Raw genomic sequence first — 23,630 nt, 5'->3', positions numbered from 1 at the left:
CGTGATGTTGGGTCTGCCGGCAACATGGGTGGGGGGGTTAATTCATCTTGGAGGCCAGCAGCGTTGTGGGTGGGTTGTCTGGATTGCTATGGGTATGGGTAGGGATATGAATATGGGGTTATCGTCTTCGCGCTCGAGTCGTGTCGTAAGCTTTGGTATCGTACCGTATCGTGGTATCGTTCGGATCGGAGCAGGGAGTGCAGAACGAACGTCTTTCGCACCGTCGCAGACCCGAACGCCGTCGAGGGCTCGGGGAGGGGGGAGTTCGAGGTCGGGGTCGAGGTCGGGGTCGGGGTCGGGGTCGAGATCGGGGTCGGGTTCGAGGTCGAGGTCGAGGTCGAGGTCGAGGTCGAGGTCGAGGTCGAGGTCGAGGTCGAGGTCGAGGTCGAGGTCGAGGTCGAGAAAAGTCACCTCTGCTATACTGGGAATTGTTGTAGTTGGAGGTTGTGAGTGGTCAGGGGCTTTGGGTCGTGAGATGGGGGGCGGGTAAAGAGCATGGAGAGCTTCCAATTCGCCGAGGATTGGCTGCTGGTGCTGCTGCTGCTGTTGTTGCCGTCACAGTCACATCCGCTCACCAAAGTTGAGCAGACTAGCCGGCGCCCGCTGATTTGTTGCCGTGGACTGGACGGGCGAAGTATGTGGGGGGTGTGTGCGTGTGTTTGTGCGTGTGTGTGTGTGCGTTCGGTATCTTCCTGGGAGGAGGAGGACGACGAGGAGGAGGACGAGGAGGAGGAGGGGTGTTGCTGGAGGTGGTAAAAGGAGGGGAGGTTGTGTAATAATGTACCGGACTCCGGGCGTGTCAATGCCACAACACTTCTGACTCGCAGGACAGGGCAGAGCTGGGTGTACTCGGACAGCAGAAATAGGCCCGGCTGAAAGACCACGGGGAAATCCAGATCAAGCAAAAGAGAAAGCCGAGGATCGTCAATGTACCGGTATACAACGAGAGGGAGCGTGGGGTGGACTGGGAACGGGTATGGATTGGTGCTTGTTGATCAGGTACAGGTACTACCGTACCGTCCTACGCTAGGGGATGGGGGCGACGAAACGACCGACATTTTGACGGCGTCAATGATTGGCGATTGGCGATTGGCGATTGGCGACTGGCGACTGGCGACTGGCGACTGGCGACTGGCTGATCCAGAACATGTGTTTTAATCTCAATCTGAATCTCAATCTCCATCTCAATCTCCATCTCAATCTCCATCTCAATCTCCATCTCAATCTCAATATGTATAGTACTTCACGTTTTGACCCTCGAGAGGAGAGCACTATGGCCCGCCAAGTCACGTTGCCAACCGCCTCCGTTGGTTACATACCGGTAGCATAACCCATCGTAGATACACTTGGATCCAGCCAGCTTGCTAATAGCTAACAAAAAAATCGAACTCAAGCATCGAGTGGCTCCAGCTACCCATCGAATCTACGGACTCCTGCAGGTCCTCACTTCAGCTACTTCCGTAGCACCAGATCCCACGGGCCAGCTCTCAGCGTGTCCGTCAACCTCATCACCACCATACCATATTCAACGGGTCAGCCTTGAGTCGAGACTCGCTCAGACCGCGCATCCGTATGAGACAGACCAGTTCGCAAGGTCGGGAAGCCGAGTATGGACGACGAGGACGAGGACGAGAACGGGAGCCAGACCGAGACTTCGCAGCTGAACGGTCACGATCCACGAGCCTCTCTGCGCACGGTCCTGGGTCCTGCTTCCCGTCCCCCCCCCCACGGGCAAAGCAGCCCATCTCCCTTATCTAGTTATCGAGAAAACACCACGACTCTGAGACTTCTACGCGATAGGAATAGACGAGATAGGGGCTTGGAACTATTTGCGTGAGAGAAAAAGAAAAGAAAAGGATTGAAAAGGAGCCAGTGAGAAACACGGAGAGTAAGAGGAGGAAGACGAAAGACATCTTGTCAACCAAAATAGCGCAGAAGGATCCAGATCTGAAACAGGAGGAGACATATATACCGTTAATAGCAGCATATCATAAATACGTAGTAGCGTGTGATCTGGAAACGTCACTTGACGGAGTCGGTCTTGGATATTTATAGATTGTCAGTCAAGAAATAAATGCACGTCATACATTCGGATTCTCCTATGAACTCCCCCGAGTATACGGGAGGCATATATCAAGATCAATCCAAAAACAAAAAAAAAAAAAAAAAAAAAAAAAACCAAACCCCCCTTCCCCCCCCCCAAATGCCCAATCAAGAAAATACTCCGTAAAAGAAAAGAAGAAAAAGAAAGAAGAAAGAAGAAAGAAGAACCACATGCACTTCTCTTCCCAGCTTGGCCGTACTCCGTACAACAGACAGCAAACAAGCTTCGCTATCGCAAGGTCAACCGTTCTCCGTCTAGAAAGCATTGTTTTGTTGGTTCTGTTCGTCTAAACTGCCCGACCAAGGAAGTCATGTCCGCTGCAGATTTAGGCAGACAGGCAAGCAAACAGACAGCTACACTTCAAAGCAGGTGGGATCTATGTCGTCATAGTCTACTTAACCAGTATCACTTGATCTCGTCCATATGCGGTACCGGTGCGGGATAGGCCGTAAGTGGGTGCATCTGAGCTGTCACCTGGATTAATACTACCCGGCCGTCCTTAAGTCTCAAGCTATCCAAGGCTTAGTTACACCGGTCTGTATGTTTTATCTTATCATATTATAACATATCAAGTACAAGTGTAACAGATGTAATATAATATTATATCATATTATATATCAAATCATATAGGTACCCCTCCTTTCCCTACTTGGATACTATCCCGCAGCGGCTCCCAATCGGGCAGCTGCAAGCTAAAAAGATAAACGAACGGGTTGTCCCGTTGGATATATTGGAAAAAAAAAAAAGAAAACATGACGCGGGCCGGGCCCACCTCCTTTTCCCGCTGCACCTCGTGGTACCATAGCCCTACAGTACTATTACTTATTTGCTTTGCTTGTTTATGTCTTGTCCGCTCACCTATACGCAGTACCCCTCTCCCCCTCTTCGCTCCTCACACTCCAATCCAATCCAAATCCAAATCCACTCTCGAAGAGAGGACCTTCCTTCCCAGTATCTTAGGCTGTTAGCATTGAACCTAATCTAATCCAATCCAAACCTACCAACAGTCACACACTTCCTCCCCCCCCCCACCCCTACTTTCCATCATGAAGTCATTCCATGATATCTTCCCCGAAAATACGCATCAACTTTATCAAGCAAGCCAAACAGTCAGCACCTCGCCGCCACACCGGCCAGCAGCTAGGCCCATCTACTCGCTTACTCGTAGTCGTACATTGACTCTGTCCACCAATATGCGACGTTTCAATCTATCGGTAGCTACAAAATATGAGTGTCGAAAGAGCGAATGCTGTCGGGATGCATTCTTCGCTTCGGGACGGGAATCTTTCCCGCGCGCGCGGCAATGACCACCACCTACCTACCGACCTACTCGTGCGGCCAGCATAGCTGCTGTCCTCCATGTCGAAAGTCATACCCAATATAGAGAGAGATGTATGCCCAGCCAACTACTTACTACTCCAAGCGTTGAAATCTCTATCGGTAAATTAGAAAGGCCGACGCATGGGGGTGGATATCATGCGGGCCGCACGAGTATCTACCTACTTACCTACCTAACGATGCCTGGTTGGTCCTGTATTGTAACTATCGTGGCATCGCTTCTGCTGCTACCACTGTTATGATGGAGCAGATCCAAGGACCGGGGGTTAGGTAGGATAAAGCCCTTACCCCGTGCACAAATAAGGACTAGATCACCTGTCAAGTGTTAAGCGAGGGATGTGACAGATAGGGAAGGTATGTATGTTTGGTACTAACGTTATATAACATCGTGCCATCTCCACATCTTACCTTCACATGATTTGTTTACCATGCTTCTGGTGCTTGCGCACTTTGCTCAGCTCTGATTTTAGGTTTGGTTTTCAATTTTCGCTCTATTTTTGTTTCTTCTGTTTTCAATACTATTACTACCACTTCACTCATTCTACTGATCTGATTATTGGTTGGTTTAGCTCCCGCTCTTACTGCTGTGATGCCTCCATTCCCTTCTTTTTTCTTTCTTCTCTCCCTTCCATGGCCCTCTAAGGCACCCTCCCCCATTTTCACCGCAATATAACACGACATGATACAACCACACTATACCACAGTACACTAATTCACCCTCCTCAAAATCCCGCCTTTAATCCTCAACCACTCCATCCAGAATCCTCCGCCCAGTATCCTTCACCCAGTATCAAGAATCCAAACCCCCAAGTCACCTTCTCGACAGCAGCCATAAGCCCCAATCAACCAATATCACTTTCCAACCCTGTCGGAGAATGCTTCCTCTCCTCCTTCCCTCCGTCCTTCCCCCCCCATCCCTTTCCCTCTCCCTACCAGCTAACCCCAACCCCAATCCCAATCCCAATCCAACACCGCCTTTTAATTCACCACCTCTTCCCCACGTCGTCCACATCCACCCACCTAGAAACCAGGACTTAAATCAAACTCGCTAGCTGTATACGTCCATATATATGTGCCACATCATCCAAATATGTACATCAAGTATATACATATCCATATCCACATCCCGATACCAATGCCAGAAATCCCTGACTTATCAGTAAGCTTAGCTGTCATCCAAACTCCTCCTCCTCCTCCTCCGCCGCCGCCGCCGCCGCCGCCTCCCACAAGCCACGAGCTGCGAGTATCTACAAGTTAGTTCCATAATCGCCTACTTGCGGCCGGGTTTTGCAACTTCCAACTTCCAACTTCCAACTGGCAACTTCCCATTTCCCTTTTCCAAATTTTCTCTCTTCTCCTCTCTTCCGCTTCTATTTTGCTAGCTTGCATTCTATTGCGTTCTCTAGCTCTTAAGTAAACCCTCCGCTGACTTTCTTTCCTATCTCCAAGCCCTACCTCCTCTTTCCCCCCTCCCTTTATCTTCAAGAGAGTCTCTCACTCGTGATTGCACCCGTAGGTTAGTTCGTGATCAGTAAGGGTATTTTCCCTTTCTTTCTTTCTTTCTTTCTTTCCCTTCTATTTCTTCTTTCGCATTTCCTGGTTCCTGCTTCCCCTTTCCAACTGTCCACATCCAGTTCCAATCCCTTTCTCTGAGAAGAAAAAGAAAGAAAGAAAAAGGGGGGGAAAAAGAAAGAAGGGAAAAAGAAGGGGAAAAGAAGGGAAAAAGAAGGGAAAAAGAAGGAGATCAGATACAATTAGATCCCACGTATGGGCCCGGCCGCGAGGAAGTAAACACGTACTGTACGCACTATACCATATAGCAAAGATTCCTCCTCTACATACATGCATACATGCATACATATATACATAAATGCTCCGACGCTTTCCTCCCACCACCTGCTATAACAATCATCGAATTCCCTCAGTGTATCCGCATCTTCATTGGTACTTAGTTGCGGTCTCAGCAGCAGGCACTCTCCCCTCTCGATTCTTTTTAAGATACGATGACGGTGAAAGGTTGAGAGGAGGGGGGGAGAGGAAGTTAGATGAGACTGAGGAGACTCTGTTTTCCCCTTTATATATATATATATATGTATGTACTTCCGATAGCAAGTCTAGATCCCAGAAAGAGAGAGAGAGAGAGAGATACATAAAGCACATAACAAAATACAAGAAGTCTCTATCCTCATACAATATGTGAGAAGTCCTTCTTCTCATCCTATATCCTATATCCTACACCTCATCCCCTGCCTCAGCTCCGCACGACACATCCCCTACAGGCTCCCTGCGATACGAACAACGCACGGCAGCTCCAAGTTCCAGCACCACGACGCCAACCCGAGATGCGCGCCTGGTGCGGCAAGGGCGAGTCCTTTTCCCACGCTGCGCCTTCGACCAACTCTCCTCGACGACGCTTCTTCTCTCAGCTCAAAGGTGTGCGATCACGGACTCGCTCCACCCGAGTATCGATCCTCGAAGCTGAGAGCTTCTTTCACGACTCTTCTCCGCAAGCAAAGCGACCGGCGTCTCAAGCCCTTTTTTGGGAGGGGGACTACTACGGGGTTTTCCCTTCAAGCGTTGTTGCCATTCGCCAAGTGCTTGCTTGCATGCGCACCTTTCTAGTATGTTCGTGGAGAGGACGAGGGTTGCTCCGCGGGACGTAGATCGATGATGAGGGTTCTTGTTGTATGCAAGTCTCTTGGAGCAGCGGAATGCTTTGTCGACGGAACTTATTTGGGTAGTGTGACGAGATAGCATTAAGCTGCGTGTATATTGCAGGTTTTCAATATACGTTCTCTTGAGATATATGTATATATATATATATGATATGACATGTTTATTACCTTATGCACCGACGACTAACTCCGGTCCGGCTTCGATACCCATCGTGTTGCGACTCTAACACACACGGCTACGCTTTCAAGCTAACCACGGCAGTATTTGCTCTGCCACTTGAGTTTTCTTTGACGAAGTGGTTATCTTTTACTGCGATTCATCTTATTCATAAAGGAAAGGCGCAGCTGATAGATAGCAGCTTTGCTACACCACTTCAGATTGCTGTCTAAGGCCTTCTCATCTGTAATTCTTAGCTTAGCACGTCGTCGCCGTACCGTACAGAAGGACCCCGGGCGGCAGGCTCCGCTTGCCACCGCCACCCGGCCGACGTTAACGAATACAACAACAACAATAATCATAACAGCATGTCCGCTCACCCTCAATTGCAAATCCGCTTGCCGCATATCGATGATGTAATTCCGGCGCTCCAGACTCTTTACCGCGGGAGAGAGCTGGAGCCTCGGAGGAGGGACCTCGTACTGGTGGAGAATCGTAGGCGCCTAAGGGGGTAGGAGCGGGAGAGACTAAAAAAAAAGAGAAAAAAAAAAAGGCTCTTTTTCCCTCTTTTTTCCCCCCAAGTTTCGATAACAGATCTAGATTGATCTAGAAAAGATATAAATATACACACACACACATATATATATAACTCGGTCAGCAAAATACGAAATCCCTCTATAATTATCACCATCGTACATGTAACAAGGATCCCATCCTCATCCTCATGCCGATCCTCTCCCTCACCTTCGCGCCTGGAGCGTTCGTTATCATACTAGTACGTAGTACATGCGAACCAGATTGAATCTCCACAACCTTAATCAAACCAACCCCTCTTCTTGTAATAACGAAAAGGAAAACAATGTACATAACTCCGTATACTGTATTGTATAGATAAAAAAAAGGGGGTCTTTTTGATATAAAAAAGGAAAAAAAAAAGCAAAAAAAATAATTCAAAAAATTCAAAACTTGTCCATTAAAATAAGCAAATCGTTCAGCCCGATTTGTTTCCAACCCACTAACAATATTCCGTCTCGATGTACCGGTATCCGACTCGACCCAGCTCAACATGAAGCGACTAGGCTTGATCCGACTCCGTTATTACTCAACGGATCCAGATCCAAATCCAAAATGCAAATCCCAAATCCAACGATGCGCCGCGGCGCGGGTACCGGACCGGGCCTGCAGCCTATCTTACCCTACCCAGCACCGAGCACCGAGCACCGAGCACCCAGCACCGAGCACCCACCCAGCACCCAGCACCCACCCAGCAACCCGGGTACTAAAGTCCAATAAAGTAAAGTAGAGTAAAGTCAAGTAAAGCAAAGCAAAGCAAAGCAGAGGAGAGTCGAGCATTAATGAACATCCTTATCTCTCCCCTGACGAAAAGAATTCGGGTGGTTACGTAGTAACCGCTGATCGCCATTTCATCCACTTCATCCATTTATCCATTTCACCCATTTATCCACCTCATTCATTTACCCAGCTCATTCATTTCACTCCTGCTGCTGATGCTGATTGCGGTGGTGGTGTAGGTTGTACCGGTACTCCTCCCAGTATTTACACTGTCGCTACCAACCCAACTAACCAATCAACCCACCCAACCCAAGCAACAACTATCCAACTTACTACTACTACGTACCACGTACCAACCAGCTCAGCGCAGCCAACCCACCTAATCCACCCACGCACCCACCCACCCACTCCCAGTAATCAATTAACCATCACCAGAATCCCAGCGCCGAGAGTAATAGGAATACAATTACTCCTCGTTTCCGGGCACCGGGCCCCGGGCCCGGCTGCTCGGTCTTCGGTGCCCGCTCGATCGTTCGATCGCTCGATGGTCGGTCTTCGGCGCAGGCGCAGGCGCGGATGCGGATGCGATCTTGCCGCGGATGGGGAGTAGGAATAGATCCATCCATCATCCATCATCCATCATCCATCTATTCATCCATTCATCCGTACATAGAGTACTTCTACCACCTACCGGTAGTACTGTAGTTCCGTACCTAGCAGGAACCTCCATACGTACCTAGTAGTACGGTAGTAATACCGGTACAGCACTCGCGTGGCCCAGGCAACCAACTACTTCTATTCTCTGTACGTACTGGTAGAGAGTAGCAAGGGGGATGTCCTATTAATAGAATCCAATCACGTAAGATAGATATCAAGGGGTGATGGAGAGGAGTACAAACAAGAGGATACAATGCAGGGTAATACAACACAGTAAGTACGTAGTACTTAAAACACAATACAATGCAAAACAACAGTAATAAGAGTGATAGTACGTGGGAGGTGGTGGCTCTGATGTAGTAGTACGTGGTATTTTATTTGTATATCTATATGTGTGTGTGTATATACACGGCTTTATAAGAATCACAACCAGTGATCGTAATAGGATACCGATATCCCATCCCATTCACATCCCATTCCCATTCAATCCCATGCTCAATCCCCCTTCCACGGACCATTTAAACCTTCTCTGTCTTCCTCTTCCTCTTCACTTACTGTACTTCCTCTGTACTGTTCTGTATTTATAGTAGTAGCATCTTCCATTCCGACAAGGACAGGGATACCTACGTAGTACCTACCGGTACCTACTCCCTACTCCCTACCCCCTCCCTAGAACCCTAGAAGGAAAACAGCAGGCCCAGAAGATGCCAAAAAAAGCAGACCTCGCCTTTACCTTTGCCAAGGGGTATCAATCAATCAATCAATCAATCAATCAAATCATACTACAGTACTACTTCTACTACCGTACGTACGTAGTACCTGGCCTGTAACGTAGTAATACGTAATCGCTCTGAAACCCCCTTAAACCAATACGAAAGCGACCAATCTAGTACTACGTAGTACGGTATCACGACCAACGCAAACCAGAAACACGTCAAAAGTGTATAATTATTTATAAATCTACCAATATATATATATATATATATATATATATATATGTATATATTCAACCGTCTTCAAAGTCCGCTCGAGACATAGACACACCGGTCGGTACCCATCCTCTTTTTTCAATCCATCTTACATTCCTCCCATCTATTATTCTCTCAAGAGAACAGGCTTTCTCTCCCCTTGCCAAACATGATGCTCAGCAAGCGGATCGTCGCCGCGGCTCTCGTAGCGGCTTCTGCCGTGGCGGCAAGGAACATCACGGTTTGCGAAGATCCAAATTATGTATCGTGCTACCGTATCGAGCTAGAAATCGAGACTTGCGGTTAGACACCTCTCTTCGACCCTCTTTATTAAAATTTCTTCTTCTTCTTTTTTTTTTTTTTTTTTTTTTTTTTTTTTTTTTTTTTGGGGGGGGGGGGGGGGGGGGGGGGGATTTCCCTTTGAGAAGAAAAGCTGACAAGCCTTGAAAGTCCCTCTTGCCATTACCACGGATACAGCTAGCTCTCTAGATACCGGAACTTTGACATGCGACTTTTTCGTGTAAGCATTTCCACTTTCATCCTTTTAACAAAAAAAAAAAAAAAAAATAGCTGATCTGGAAATCGCTAGTGATTTTGATTGCGTTGGCATCTCTGGGTCTTTTCAGCATACTGGCAAGATCAAGGAAATCGCGGTTGAGCCCGGCGTTGGTGAGCAATTTGACAACGCGATCTCCTCTCTCAGATGCCGATAGAGAGCTGTTCTGCATGGCATACAGCTTTGGCAAAATGCAGTCGTTGCGGAGACGTCAAGCGGAGGGAGGAGGGGGCATTTGTTACGTAGGTATGCATTTCACTCTTTTCTGCTTAGCGATTACATACCGGTATATAGCTAGCTACGTACGGTATCAAAACAAATGAAACTTGCATACCTACCTACTTCGAACAAGTCGAAAATCGAGCCTTCTTAGACGGTGAAAATATGTAAAAGCCTTTGGAGAGTGAATACTACTACTACTACGTCCCAGGCGTAAAGTATTACCCCCCCCCCTCGAGGGTAGGGAAACCAGGAGGGGGCTGAAAGTGGAAACTACAATTTCGAGGCACCCTCGAGGGGTAATACTTAGGCCGGTACCGTGGATATGTAGTACGTACCCACCACCACCATTCCCATCGCATCGCATGCCACCCCCCCCCCTCCCCCCCCCCCCCCCCTCCATCCCTTCCCATCCCTTCCACCCCACCACCCCATCCCCAAGAAGGAAAAAACCTCGAAGAGCAAAAGAAGAAGAAGAAGGACAAGAACAACAAGAAGAAGGACAAGAACCACAAGAACAAGAAGGGGGGCCATTCCCACTCTTACTCTTACTCTTACTCTTACAAGTACAACAACCAAAACTAAAAATAGCCAAACCGCACATCTCGTTTAGAGTTTCGCTCGTCTGCGTTTGATTGATTAGCTAGTAGTACTTGATTGAATGATTGACTGCTTACTTGCTTACTACCGTATACTATACCGATACCATACTATACTTACCGTCGACGATCCGGATCGGGATCGTAGGGGAACTCACTCTTGCTAGGGGGAGAGGTTAAGGTGAAGGAAGGTTAACGTGGAGATGGAGATGGAGATGGAGATGAGGATGGAGATCTTTAGTGGATACGGTACGGTACGGTACTGCAAGTGCGTGAGTAAGTGAGTCGGTGAGTACCGTACCGTACCGTACCTAAGTGAGTACCGGTAACCTACCTAGATGAATGCTGCACACGACTCCATACTATACTATACTACCGGTACCGGTACTCCCTTCGTACCTACCGGTACTAATCTTCCCCCCACCGAGCGGATACGGGACGGGGGAAAAAAGGAAAGGGAAAAGTCGCGAGTACACAACTATAGTACCTACCTAGTAGGACAAGAAACAAACAGTATCGCGTGCGCTTTTCTTTTCTTATTTTAATTTATTTTTTTTCCTTTTCTTTTCTGCTCTCTTTCTCTTTCTCTTTCTCTTACTCTTTCTCTCCGTGCTTCTGAACCCTAAAGCCTAAAGCCCTGGCTGGCTGTCTATTTTTAGCTATGAGGTGGGTAGGTAAGAACGTAGGTAGGTAGGTATCGGTGATGGAGTTTTGTGTAGCGATCTGGAATCTGGAATCTGGAACTGGAACTTGGTACTGTGACTGTGACTGTAACCTGTGTATATGTATGTGTATGTGTATGTGTGTACCGATTGTACGTATACGGATAATCAAGTACGACGTACCGCGACGCGGATCTCCCTGCGTACCGGTATTAGCTTAAATGGTGAATGGGACTACGGGACCGGTATAACCACACACATACTACGTATACACCCACATACACGCATGTCTTATCTCATCTCGTCTATCTATAATCTATAATCTATAATCTATAATCTATAATCTATAATCTATAATCTATAATCTATAATCTATAATCTATAATCTATAATCTACCTTAAAGGCAGGTAAGGGGTCATTTGAGCGGTCCTCCGACCCTCTTTTATATAAGACGGTTATTAAACTATTTAAAATCAGTACTAGTTATTAATCAAGAATAATTCACCTTTTTAATCGTCCCCGAGCTTGGGACCGTCCCACGGCCGTCTCATAGCCGTCCCCGTTTATATTTTTAAAACAAGCTTACTAATAAGCTCGTTTAAAAAAATTGAAATAGTTCGATAATTATTTTAAAGAAAATATAATTATAAATAAAAATCGTTTTTTAAATAAAATCGTTTTAAGAATAATTTAATAAATTCGATGCTAAGATATTTCTCGGTATCGCTGCCACGGCTTATATATCAACGCTTTAAATTTTTTATAATCGGAATCGATCGATTGAGCAAAAGTTCACCCGCGCATTGTGTGCCCTGTATCGCTTGCTAAGTGGGAAAGAAGGGGGGGGGAGGGTGGTAGTAGAGGGTACATTGCTATGCAATTGAAAGAAAATAAAGATTATTTGCTTATTAATCTACGTTTTCGGAGACGGTTTCAAGTTCGGGGACGGCCTTGGGACGGCTACAGAACGGCCACAAGACGGTCTTAAAACGATCGTTTCGTAAAAAGACCGACTTTTATAAACGACTATTTAATCGATCAAAACAATATTATTTTAGTAATAATCTTTTAACGAAAAGACGAGCTCTTATAAAAAACGATTTAATCGATTAAAACATTTTTATTATAGCTAGCTACGATTTAAATTATTTAAATCGTTTGTTTTCAGATTCTACTCAATTTTAAGTATCGGCTTAAGATGATCCACTAGCTATGCCAACCTCTTGGAATCGTCTTTTAAAGAGACCGTCATCGGATTGTCAGTTGACGGTTTAAATAACCCTCTACCTGCCTTTAAGGTATAATCTATAATCTATAATCTATAATCTATAATCCGTAATCGAACGAACAAACAAACCAAACCGTCGCAAGTTCCGTTTCATTCGTTCCTCCAGTCGTTTCTTTCGTTCTACAGCTCTCATTCTCACCCACTCTCACAACACGACCTTTCCATCGATTTTCTCACTTTTTTCTCTCCCTAAATTTTCCCTTCCCTTCTCCATTTCTTATTCATCTATTCATTTATTCATTTATCTACTCATCTACTCATCTACTTATCCATCTATCTATCCATCTATCTACTCATCTATTCAATTATTTATTCATTTATTCATTTATTCATTTATTCATTTATTCATTTATTCATTTATTCATTTATTCATTTATTCATTTATTCATCCATTCATCTATTCATTTGTTTATTTATTTATGTATTTATTTATCTATGTATTTATTTATTTATGTATTTATTTATTCATTTATTCATTTATTCATTTATTCATTTATTCATTTATTCATTTATTCATTTATTCATTTATTCATTTATTCATTTATTCATTTATTCATTTATTCATTTATTCATTTATTCATTTATTCATTTATTCATTTATTCATTTATTCATTTATCCATCTATCCACTCATCCATTCATCCATTCGTTCATCCATCCATCTACCTACTCATTCATCCATCCACCTATCCACTCATCCACTCATCCACTCATCCATTCATTAACTAATTAATTATTTACTTCCTTCCTTATCCATCCATCCATCCATCCACCCATCCACCCATCTACTAACCTCTTCCGCCCCTCCCTCCCTCCCTCTCTCCCTCCCATCTAGTTAGTAACCAGCGTAGCCTCCCTCGCACAAGTGACCCAAGGAGGGGGGGGGGCCGATACCGTACAGATACATACAGATACAATTACAACCACTAGGTACATACCGGTCCTACACATTCATTCGCTACCTCCTCCACCACCACCACCACCACCACTACCACTACTAATTATAAGCACCAAGTACCAAGTAGGTAGGTAGATCATTACGGAAGACGTACGTATAATTACCCCGTCCTTACCCCGTCCTTACCGTCCGTCCTTACCCCGTCCTTACCGTCCGTCCTTACCCCGTCCGACCGTCCGTCCGTCCGTCCCGCACTTACAGCACGCATCAAGCAACGAGCAACGAGCCAAACGGGAGACTTCTTTCTTTCTTTCTTTCTGAAGAGAAGGCATGAAACGAGCGAGTTGAGCCAAAGGCAAAAACAGAAGAAGAAGGGGGAAAGGGGGGGAAGGGGGGAAGGGAAGGGGGAGCATTACTTACAGTCTAATACTAATACAGTACAGTACAGTAGGTAGTTGTAGTTGTAGTAGTTTGTTTTCACTCGTCCCAGTCCCAGTTCTTTTTACCCTATGCGCTCTTTTCCGTTTCCCCTTTCTCCTATTTTCCCCTATTATCCCCCTTTTTTTTTTTTTTTTTTTTTCCATGTTTTTCCATATTTTTTCGCTTGCCCTCCTACCCTCTTGCCCTCCTGCCCGCCCCTCCCCGCCCCTCCCCTCCCTTTTTCCGGTTTTTCCTCTTCCACTTTTTCTTTTTTGCTTTCCCTGCCCCTCCCCTCCCCTCCCCTCCCCTCCCCCTCCCCCTCCCTCCCCTAGTCCCCCTCCCCTAGTCCCAGTCCCAGTCCTGGTCGTTGACTCGGGCGACATGGGTCATGGGCAACGGCTCCGGGGAAGTGCTTCCTACAGTAGTGCGCGCCAGGGGGGGGGAAAGGGCCCAAGGGGGCAAGGGAGGGATCACGAACTTGGGAGGTGGGTCGGCACTATCGGTGTGTACCCTGTACCTGGCATGGCATCCGTCGAATACGGACTGTGTGCTGGACTAGATAGGGAGGTAGGTTGGTAGTAGTACTATAGTAGGTTGGTAGGTTGGTAGGTAGTAGTAGGTGTGATACTACTACTACTACTACTACTATCTGTCTGCTTGAAGCGGCGAGCCGTTCCCCGTCTCCGGCTAGGCTAGGGAAGTTACTACGTAGTGTTTGCTCCGTACTTGGGAGGGGTATCGGTAGTACGTAGTAGTAGTAGCTTTGATGAGGGGGGGCTGCTGATGGGGTTGAGGTTGAGGTTGAGGTTGAGGTTGAGGTTGAGATTGAGGTTGAGGTTGAGGTTGAGGTTGAGGTTGAGGTTGAGATTGCGACTTGCGACGGTGTGGTTCTTGGGGGGCAAGGGGAAGGGGAAGGGAAGGGAAGGGAAGGGGAAGGGGGAGGGGAAGCGGACGCGGAAGGGGAAGCGGAACGGTTGTTATATTATTGTCCTTTCATTTCACGGCGGGCAAGGCTGCCGTGAGGACCTGGCTCATGGCTGGCTGGCTGGCTGGTTAGCTACCTACGTACAGTAGTACCTGCCTACCTACCTGCCTACCTGCCGACCTGCCGACCTGCCTGCTGCCCTGACCCGGGCACCCAATGGTTGCGCGACAAATCTCCTCGCTTCCACGTCCAGGTCCGACGTGCGTGCGTGTGTGCCACTGCGACCGCGACGATGAATGTGATACCATCCGAGTGAGAAATAAAAGAACAAGGCGGCCGCTGCACAGAACGGCGTCTGGCGCGCATTAATTGCCCTGTCATGTCATGTCATGTCATGGCCTTCTTCTTCTTCTTCTTCTTCTTCTCCTTCTTCTTCCTCTTCCCCTTCCCCTTCCCCTTCCCCTTCCCCTTTCCCCTTCTTCCTCCCCCCCCCTTCTTCTCCTTCTTATAGACACCCTACAGAATCCAGAGCGGTGAGATGAGGAGAGGCGAATCGCATCTCAGATTCAGAGCTATGGCCTACGGCTCAACGGCGGCAGCTCGAGCTCGATACGGGAATATCTGGGGCTGGGGATGAGTGCCGGTGGCCTTTTTGCTTTTCTTTTTCTTTTTCTTTTTTTTTTGCCTTTTTCCTTTTTTCCTTTTTTCCTTTTTTTTTTTTTTTTTTTTTATTTTTATTTTTATTTTCCCTTCTTTCCGGGTTTCCCTGAGGGCCGAGAAGCTACCGGTGCGGCAGGGCAGGACACCACATCCGGCCGTGAGGACTCAGGACTCAGGACTCAGGAGGAGGCGGACTGAAGAGGGTCGTGACCGCTGTGCTGCGTCACGGTGTCGTCAGTACCAGAGCTGGTCGGGAGGAGCTGTGAGTCGGATCGGATGAAGGGTAAATCATCAACCCTTTTCCTGTTTGGGTTGTCGGGGCCCTGGTCCTGCCCGCTCTGGCACATACCGGGACAGGTACGACGTACGCAGTAGGTAGTTGTCGCCAGACGGAGGCGGGAGGGGAGGTCGGGCTCGTCGGGCTCGTCGGGCTCGTCGGGCTCGTCAGTCTCGTCAGTCTCGTCAGTCTCGGCCGGGAGTGCGCATTGGAAAGCGACGTGAGAGATCCGAGGCGGGGCTTGCGCCGTGGAGCCGGGCGTGTGGAATCGACTACTACTTCTACTACTAATACTACTACTACTACTACTACCACTACTACTACCACTACGTACGACGTACCTATTCGGTGGAAAAGACGTGCAATCCCTGGAATCCCGGGAAGATCTGGGACACACGTGCCGCAGAGGATGTAAGCGAAGGGCTCGTGTCCTCGAGGAGCCTGGACGGCGGAGGGAATGAATGTACTACGTACGATGCAATGTCAGGCAGGTAGTGTAGGTAGGTAGGTAGGTAGGTAGGTAGGTAGGTAGGTAGGTAGGTAGGTAGTGTCAGCGTGAAATGAGATGAAATGAATGGCCCCTTGCAGCGATTTCCACATCGACCGGCTCATATTCGTCCGTCTCACCCAGGCGTCCAGGGAGGCGCCATCATCAGTCGGTCACCCGGATGGAGACGCAGCGAATGACACCTGGACCTGTGTACTGTGCTGTGCTGTGTGGTGCTGTGTGGTGCTGTGCTGTGTGGTGCTGTGCTGTGCTGTGTTGTGTGGTGTGGTGTTGTGCTGGCCAAACTTCGATATCCATCCATCCCACAGCCTCACGCTACCTACTACCTACTACCTACTACCTACTACCTGCCGGTGGGTCGGTCTGTGGCTCAGAGCGCGTCCTGGGCCCGAGAAGCCACGAGAAGCCAACATTGCATACTCGCTTCCCGGATGTTCGTTTTATCTTGGCATCGCCATCTCCTCTGGTTGCTTTCTTTTCTCGACACCAATCAATATGCGAGTGGGGAGATGATTCAACCGGTTTAGTTGTAGGTGCTAGTAGCAGTAGCAGTAGCAGTAGTAGCAGTAGTAGTAGTAGTAATAGTGGGAGTGGTAGTAGTGGGAGTGGTACTTAGTGGTAACACTGTATGGATACCGGTATACTCGTAAGTATGGAGAGAGAGATATCGGGAGGTGAGATCTGATAGACCCCGACTATGGTGGTCCGGACTGCACTGCACTGGACGGGATGGCGGGGACCAAGCGAAATCGGGTTGAACATCAATACCTACTCTGTATCCTCTGTACAGAGGCAGAGGTCCAATGAACACCGACTGATGAACACCGACTGACTGCCAACTGCCAACTGCCATCTGCCCCCCCTTTTTCTTCAATCATTCCCATCACATCCCACCCCACCCCACCCCACCCCATACCCGCTAAACCCGAGTCGGAAAGAGCTAGTAGTAGCTACACGTGCCTTGCCCCCACCTCCGCCCCCCTCCCCCCCCTCTCCCCCCCCCCCGCCGCCTAGCCTAGATGTAGCCCCGAACTCATCCCTGCTCCGCTAAAGGACTCCCCCCTCCCTCCCCCCCCCCCCCCAGTCAGCCCCACCCTCTCTTCCCACTGCCAGGCTCTGGGCTCGCCCTCGCCCTCCCTTTCCTCCTTTCTTCATCCAACCTACCTTCGTTCGTTTCCCCTCTCTTTTCTTTCTTACAACCCCTCCATCAGCATCATCAGCACCAGCATCCGCATCCGCATCCTTCCCATCGTCGTCGTCGTCGATAACATCGACCACAAATAACGACAGCTATACAGCGGGATACCACCAATCTCTCTTCACTCTCACACCTACACATCCGGCGACGTTCAATCCCGCCTCTCAAACCCCCCTCCCCCCACGACGAACGCGACACTATCCCCGTCGCGAGACTGGCCGCGGCCACCATTATACCACCACCACACAACTCCATGACCGCACAAATACAACAAATGAACCCGACATCGAACATCGCCTACTTGACACTTTAAGCCCTACGCCCACGCTCGCGAGCCAGACCCGTCTCACCACCTGTCGTCGGCCTGGGAATAATTGGGAGGGAACGAGGGAATAGGAGAGCAGAGGAGAGCAGAGGAGACCGATACATATCAAACCAACAGGACCAGCCAGCCAGCTCAGTCCACCTACCAGAGATGCCCATCGCGAGCATGAGCGTGTTGCCGACGGCCCCGTCGTCCACATCGTCGTCCATCCGGAAGTCGTCGCTGGCCCCCGAAAAAAAGTACAAGTGTCAGTGGTGTAATCGGGCTTTCAGCCGGAGTGAGCATCGCAGTCGACACGAGAGATCACGTAAGTTGCCCGCTTCGGCCCCTCACCTACCACGGTCGCGTGCGATCGCCCCCCCCTCCCCCATCATCCATCACCCATCATCCATCCGGAATCGAGATGAACATCATCAATCTCGTGCTAACGCGCCGCCTCCACAGACACCAAGGAGCGTCCGTTCAAGTGTATGAAGTGTCGGAGTACCTTCGTCCGACGCGATCTGCTTCTCCGACATGACCGAACGGTGCACGCCAAAGACGGCGGCATCCCTCTCCACAGCGATGTAAAGCGACGAGCCGGACCCAAGCCCAATCCCATGGCGGGCCCGTCCAAGACGGCCATCGCGATCGACACCTCGGCCCTCGAGCAGATCGAGGCGAGCAGCGATGGCATGGTGGATCTCGAGACCGCGGCCATGTTGATGACTGACCTGCACCACAAGGCCACGGCGGCGATGCGCAACGCCGGCGCAGGACCATCGGAGAATAGACCTGGAATGGCTTTCTCGCATGGCTCGGCCGCGCTGATGGAGCCATCCGTCACGTTCCCCTCCGGGGCCATCTCGCTCCCGCAGGTGCAGTGGGATTCCTTCATGCCGCCGACCGCCACGGAGCCCAAGTCGCACTCGATCACGTCCACCGGGTCCGAGTCGCAGGCGTCCTGCGCCAGCACCAGCACGATGCAGCCGCATCCGGCCAACCCCTCGGCACCCATGAGCGACTCGCCGGCCCACGGCTACAATGGCCTCGTGCCTGCGCTGCAACAGATGATCGATTCGCTACCCGCGTCGGGAACGGCAACGCCCACTCAGCCCTCGCCCTCGCCGCAATCCCGGAGCCACATCGCGCCGCGAGCCCCCCAGGTTCTCAACGACGATGAACGCAACGTCATCCTGGACAAGATCCGCGCCAGTGATAGCGAGCGCGCCATCCCGGACAGCTTCCGTCTGCCGAGCTTGGCATCCTTGAACCGGTTTCTGCAAACCTACTTCAGCTTGTTCCATCATCACTTGCCGTTCTTGCATCCGGCCTCGTTCAAGGCGACGGACGTGTCCCCCCCCTTGTTGCTGGCCGTCCTCTCGATCGGTGCGTTGTATGCTTTCGATCAAGACCAAGCGTACATCTTGCACATCGGGGCCAAGGTGCTGGTCAATCAGTTCTTGCAGAACAAGGAGAACTTCAGCTCCCGAAAGTGTCCGCTGTGGACCATGCAAAGCTCCCTGCTCAACATGCTCTTCTCGAGCTGGAGTGGGGATCCGAAGGGTCTGGAGTGGGCCTGCTCCATCAAGAGTCTCCTCGCGAACATGGTCGCTGGGAACCGTTACGAGCTGAAGATCCGCACTGACAAACGCGAGGGGGCGCCCCCCACCCAAGCCGAATGGGTCGAAGACGAGGGGTGCCGACGGACGTACTATGCCGTCTACATCTTCTTTGGGCTCTTGACGCTGTCTTTTAACCACACGCCGGCCATCAGCTTCAACGAGTTCGAAGACTTGGAGCTGCCTTCGACCGAGGAGATGTGGAATCTGCCGACCGTCGACGATGCGACGTGGTCCGAAAAGCTCGATTCCGCGAGCGCCCCCTCGTTCATGGTGGCGCACGACAACCTCTTCCAGGGCGAATCGTTGCGCTACAGCGCTTTCGCGACCCGCGTCATGATCAACGCCCTCTTCCTCGAGGTGTGGTACCACAAGCGCAGTCCCGAGGCGCTTCAAGATGTGGTGACGGAATACAAGCTGCGTCTGGCGTTGGAGACGTGGGAGAAATCACTTGATCTGTGTGAGCCGGAGATGGCTTCCGTCCCTCTCAGCGCGCCGCACAAGGGCCACCCGCTCATCTTCAACGCGATGGCCATGTTCCGAAACGCGCGGGCTCGTCTGGAAGTCGACCTCAAATCCATCCAAGAGGTGCTGCGATACCACGACTCGTACGAGGTGGCCGCGGCCATGTCGGCTGCCCAGAGCAAAGTGAAGCGATCCAGTGAGATGATCAAGGTCATTCAAGAATGCTACAACTGCATTGAAACTGCAGCTGTCCAGGGCATTCGGTGGGTTGCACGCACCTCGCCCACCAACTGGAGCATCGAGCACCCCCTCTGTGGTCTTGATCTCATGGTCATCCTCAGCTTGTGGCTTTATCGTCTGGAAAACGACGAGACGGAGATCGCAACCGAGGAGGAAACCGCCATGTACCACAAGATCAGGTCGCTGTTCGCTGATGACGCGGTCGAGATTGAGAATACCACTCTCAGCTCCACCGTTGCGCGGATCTGGGGAAGTATGCTCGACGAGGTTGTCGTCTGGGGGTAAGACGTTCCACTCCCACCTTCAAGACGCGTCCCGCTGACATTCGCTTAGCATCACCAAGCTCATGGGTGAATCCTTCCGATTCCATGGTCAAGCCCTGTGTGGCTACCAAGATGACATTGAAGGCTCTGACGTCTCCACGCCTTCGATGATCTCTCAAGGCCCGGACGACAATGACGATAGCGTGTATTAAAATCGTCGCTCTTTCTCTGCCCCTAACGATTTCCATGATTTTTCCTTGGTCTTTCTTTGCATAGACTCTGATATCCGGCTCACTCCATCTCCTCGCGCGCGCGATAGTTTTTTAATATCTCTTTTTTTTTTCTTTTTTTTTCTTTTTGCGTGTTACACTTGCATATAGCGATTTACAGGCTCTGTTATCTGATGGCAGGAATTATGCTGGCAGGCAGAAGACATTCCCAGAGAAATAAGGTCACGGGCAACAATACGGGGCTGGTTGGTCTTGGTTTTCGGGTTGGCTGGGTCTGGCTTGGGGCTGGGGCAGCATTCGGGGATCTTTATCATTGCTCGTTCTCTCTCTCTCTCTCTCTCTCTCTATCTCTCTCACTTTCCTCATATACCATCTCCTCACGGCGCGCTTGTCATCATCATTGCGGTTACGGCGCACCTCCTACTTAATCACGCACACTTGGCTGGCCCACCTCATACTGTTGGTTCTGCCCCTGTCCTATTAGCTGCTTTTGGGCTGTTTTGAGAAAATTGGCTGCGCTCGGGTTTGTTCTTTTCGTTCTTGGGAAGCATATCACCTACTAATAGTCGATTTTATATCCTCTCTTCTCCTCGTCATCAGATACCTTGTTCGATATACAATCTTGCTTCCTGCCTTTGCCTGCTTGCGAGTTTTGTCTCCTTTTCCCCCCCTCACTTTCTACTGTATCTAGTGTAGGGAGGGCATGAGGTACCCGGGGGGAGGGATACAAGGATTGGCCGGTGATTGTTACATTTTGGTACGAGGAGGGGCGTCTTGGAAGAGGAGAGACGTACAGAGTCTGTCGTTCTCGAAGTGTATAAATAAATAGTCAATTGATACTTTTACAGATGGTAGCCACTTTCGCTGTCTCTTGTGTGGGGGTGAAGCGACTTGGGTTTGATGTTGAAGTCCGAATGATCGTTGGCAGCGACTTCTTGCATTGGTAGTGATTGTCCGACAACTAACTGCCTAGATCAATCGTGCTCAGCCGGTTCTCAACGCTTGATGCACAGGATTCTGCACACGACGGCTCGGTACCTACCCCTCTGGCATTTCCGTATATACACATACATACACATACATACACATACATACACATACATACCGTACGATCCCATCTTATCCCATTCTATTCCACCCCTCTCGACCCACCCCTCTCGACCCATCCCATCCTATCCATCCCCTCTCGACCCACCCCATCCCATCCTATTCCACCCCTCTCGACCCATCCTATCCTAGTCCACCCATCCACCCATCCTATTCCACCCTATCCATCTCATCCATCCCATCCACCCCTCTCGTTCCGACTTGACTTTCTAGACTTTTGCTCGCGCCTAGCTAGGTTTCTAGGTTTCTAGGTTTCTAGGTGCTTGCTTGCGTTCGTGACTGCGTTCGTGACTGCGTGCTTGCTTGCCTAGGTGCTTGCGTGCGTGCGTGCGTGCTTGCTTGCTTGCGTGCTTGCGTGCTTGCGTGCTTGCGTGCGTGCGTGCTTGCTTGCTTGCGTGCTTGCGTGCGTGCTTGCGTTCGTGCGTGCGTGCGTGCCTAGGTGCTCGCTTATGGGGCGCTTTAGTTCTGAGTTGCCGGTATGTATGTATCTGTTTGCTTGCTTGTTTGGATGGTGGTTGGTAGGTGGTTGGTGAGTTGGGTTGGTTGGTTGGATTGGTGGTTTGGTGGTTTGGTGGTTGGATGGGTGAGTGAGTGGGTGAGTTGGTTAGGGTGGTTTGGTGGTTGGATGGGTGAGTGAGTGGATGAGTGGATAGGTGGATGGATTGATGCATAGTGGGTGGATGGGTGAATGGATGGTGGATGGGTGGGTAGACGAACGGATTCATCACCATCAAGCGGCTTCCAAAACGCAATACAACGCAACGCAACGCTTGGATTTAGGACCTCTTATGAGGTGCGGCGACGTGTTTAGCTAAGGATTTGTAATGTGTAAGAAGGGTTTGGGGAGCTTTGAGAAGTGCTGCGGCGAGGGATGTTGTTGTTTTTTTTTTTTTTTGATGGGTGGGAGGGTGGATTTATTACCGTTCGTCAAGCGGCTTCCAAAACGCAATACAATACAACGCAACGCTTGGATTTTAGGCCCTCTTATGAGGTGCGGCGACGTGTCCAGCCAAAGAATTACCTATAAAGCACCTACCATCCATCCAATCGAGAGTCCAAAACCACGTCCAGGAAAAAGAAAGAAAGAGCTCTCTCCCACACAGCCGGGCCCGGGTCTCTGATCCCCCCGGTACCATCGCATAACCGGTGTAGCCCGTAAAGCAATCTCAGGTTGGTACGGTACAGCGCAGCTGCGATCGATCGATCGATTATGCCCTTTCTCTTACGGATAAGATGGGATGGGATGGGATGAGATGGGATGGGATGGGATGAGATGGATCCGCTGAAAAGATATAATATATATACACCTTCATCGAAGAACCCCCCCCTGAAAAAGCAAAGTCCAGCGTAACTATAACTAACGCACACCGGTATCGATCCATCATCGAGCTAAATTCGAAGCCGCACCGCAGTCAGCTAGCTAGCTAGCCGAGTAGTAGTAAGTACCTAGCCTCTTCAATCGAAAGCGCAAGTCTGAGTCTGATACCCCTTCTTCCTCTCTTCCTATCTTCTCTCTTTCTTCGTTGCCAATCCTCGGTATTTTCAATCGGTTGGCTCGTCTAGTGTAGATTGTAGTCGGCGTGGTGGGCGTGGTGGGAAGAAGGAGAAGGAGGAGAAGGAGGAGAAGAAGGAGAAGGAGAAAAAGAAGAAGAAGAAGAAGAAGAAGAAGAAGAAGAAGAAGAAGAAGAAGAAGAAGAAGAAGAAGAAGAAGGAGGAGGAAGCTCCTTCATATAGCTGGTAAAAAGGGGAAATCTTTTCGAGAAAGGAAAGGCTGGTTTACTTCCATTTCGGCATGCTAGACTCGCTCTGCTGCGGGAGGGGAGAGCTGGAGGTTTGGAAGGGCCGTTCATTTCGTGTAGGTGAGGAATCGTAGCGCACTCCCCCTTCCCCCGTTGTTGTTGTACTGTATCGCTTACAGGAAGATGTCGTCTACAGGCGATGATGCAGTGCACACGTGCCGTCGAGGCGGGATGATCGATGGCGATACCGGTACGTAC

The 23,630-nt window shown here is 49.7% G+C and overlaps 2 protein-coding genes across 2 annotated transcripts; both read left to right on the top strand.

Moving 5' to 3' along the window:
- Positions 1-9,361: 9,361 nt before the first annotated feature.
- Positions 9,362-9,905, top strand: L3040_004038 (uncharacterized protein; the record flags this gene model as incomplete). The annotated part of the gene is made up of 3 exons (XM_066156643.1): positions 9,362-9,494; positions 9,643-9,712; positions 9,782-9,905. The coding sequence occupies 3 exons, from the start codon at positions 9,362-9,364 to the stop codon at positions 9,903-9,905; spliced, it is 327 nt and encodes a 108-aa protein (XP_066012217.1).
- Positions 9,906-17,877: 7,972 nt separating this feature from the next.
- Positions 17,878-20,508, top strand: L3040_004037 (uncharacterized protein; the record flags this gene model as incomplete). The annotated part of the gene is made up of 3 exons (XM_007289946.1): positions 17,878-18,034; positions 18,172-20,314; positions 20,367-20,508. 3 exons carry the CDS (start codon positions 17,878-17,880, stop codon positions 20,506-20,508), a joined length of 2,442 nt encoding a protein of 813 aa, XP_007290008.1.
- Between the last annotated feature and the right edge of the window lie 3,122 nt (positions 20,509-23,630).

This window comes from Drepanopeziza brunnea (genome assembly GCF_022702325.1).
Source record: "Drepanopeziza brunnea f. sp. 'multigermtubi' strain 214-2 chromosome Unknown ctg5, whole genome shotgun sequence".
NCBI lineage: Eukaryota > Fungi > Ascomycota > Leotiomycetes > Helotiales > Drepanopezizaceae > Drepanopeziza > Drepanopeziza brunnea.
Note: the sequence above shows the minus strand (reverse complement) of the source record. Positions and strands in the feature narration are given on the sequence as shown.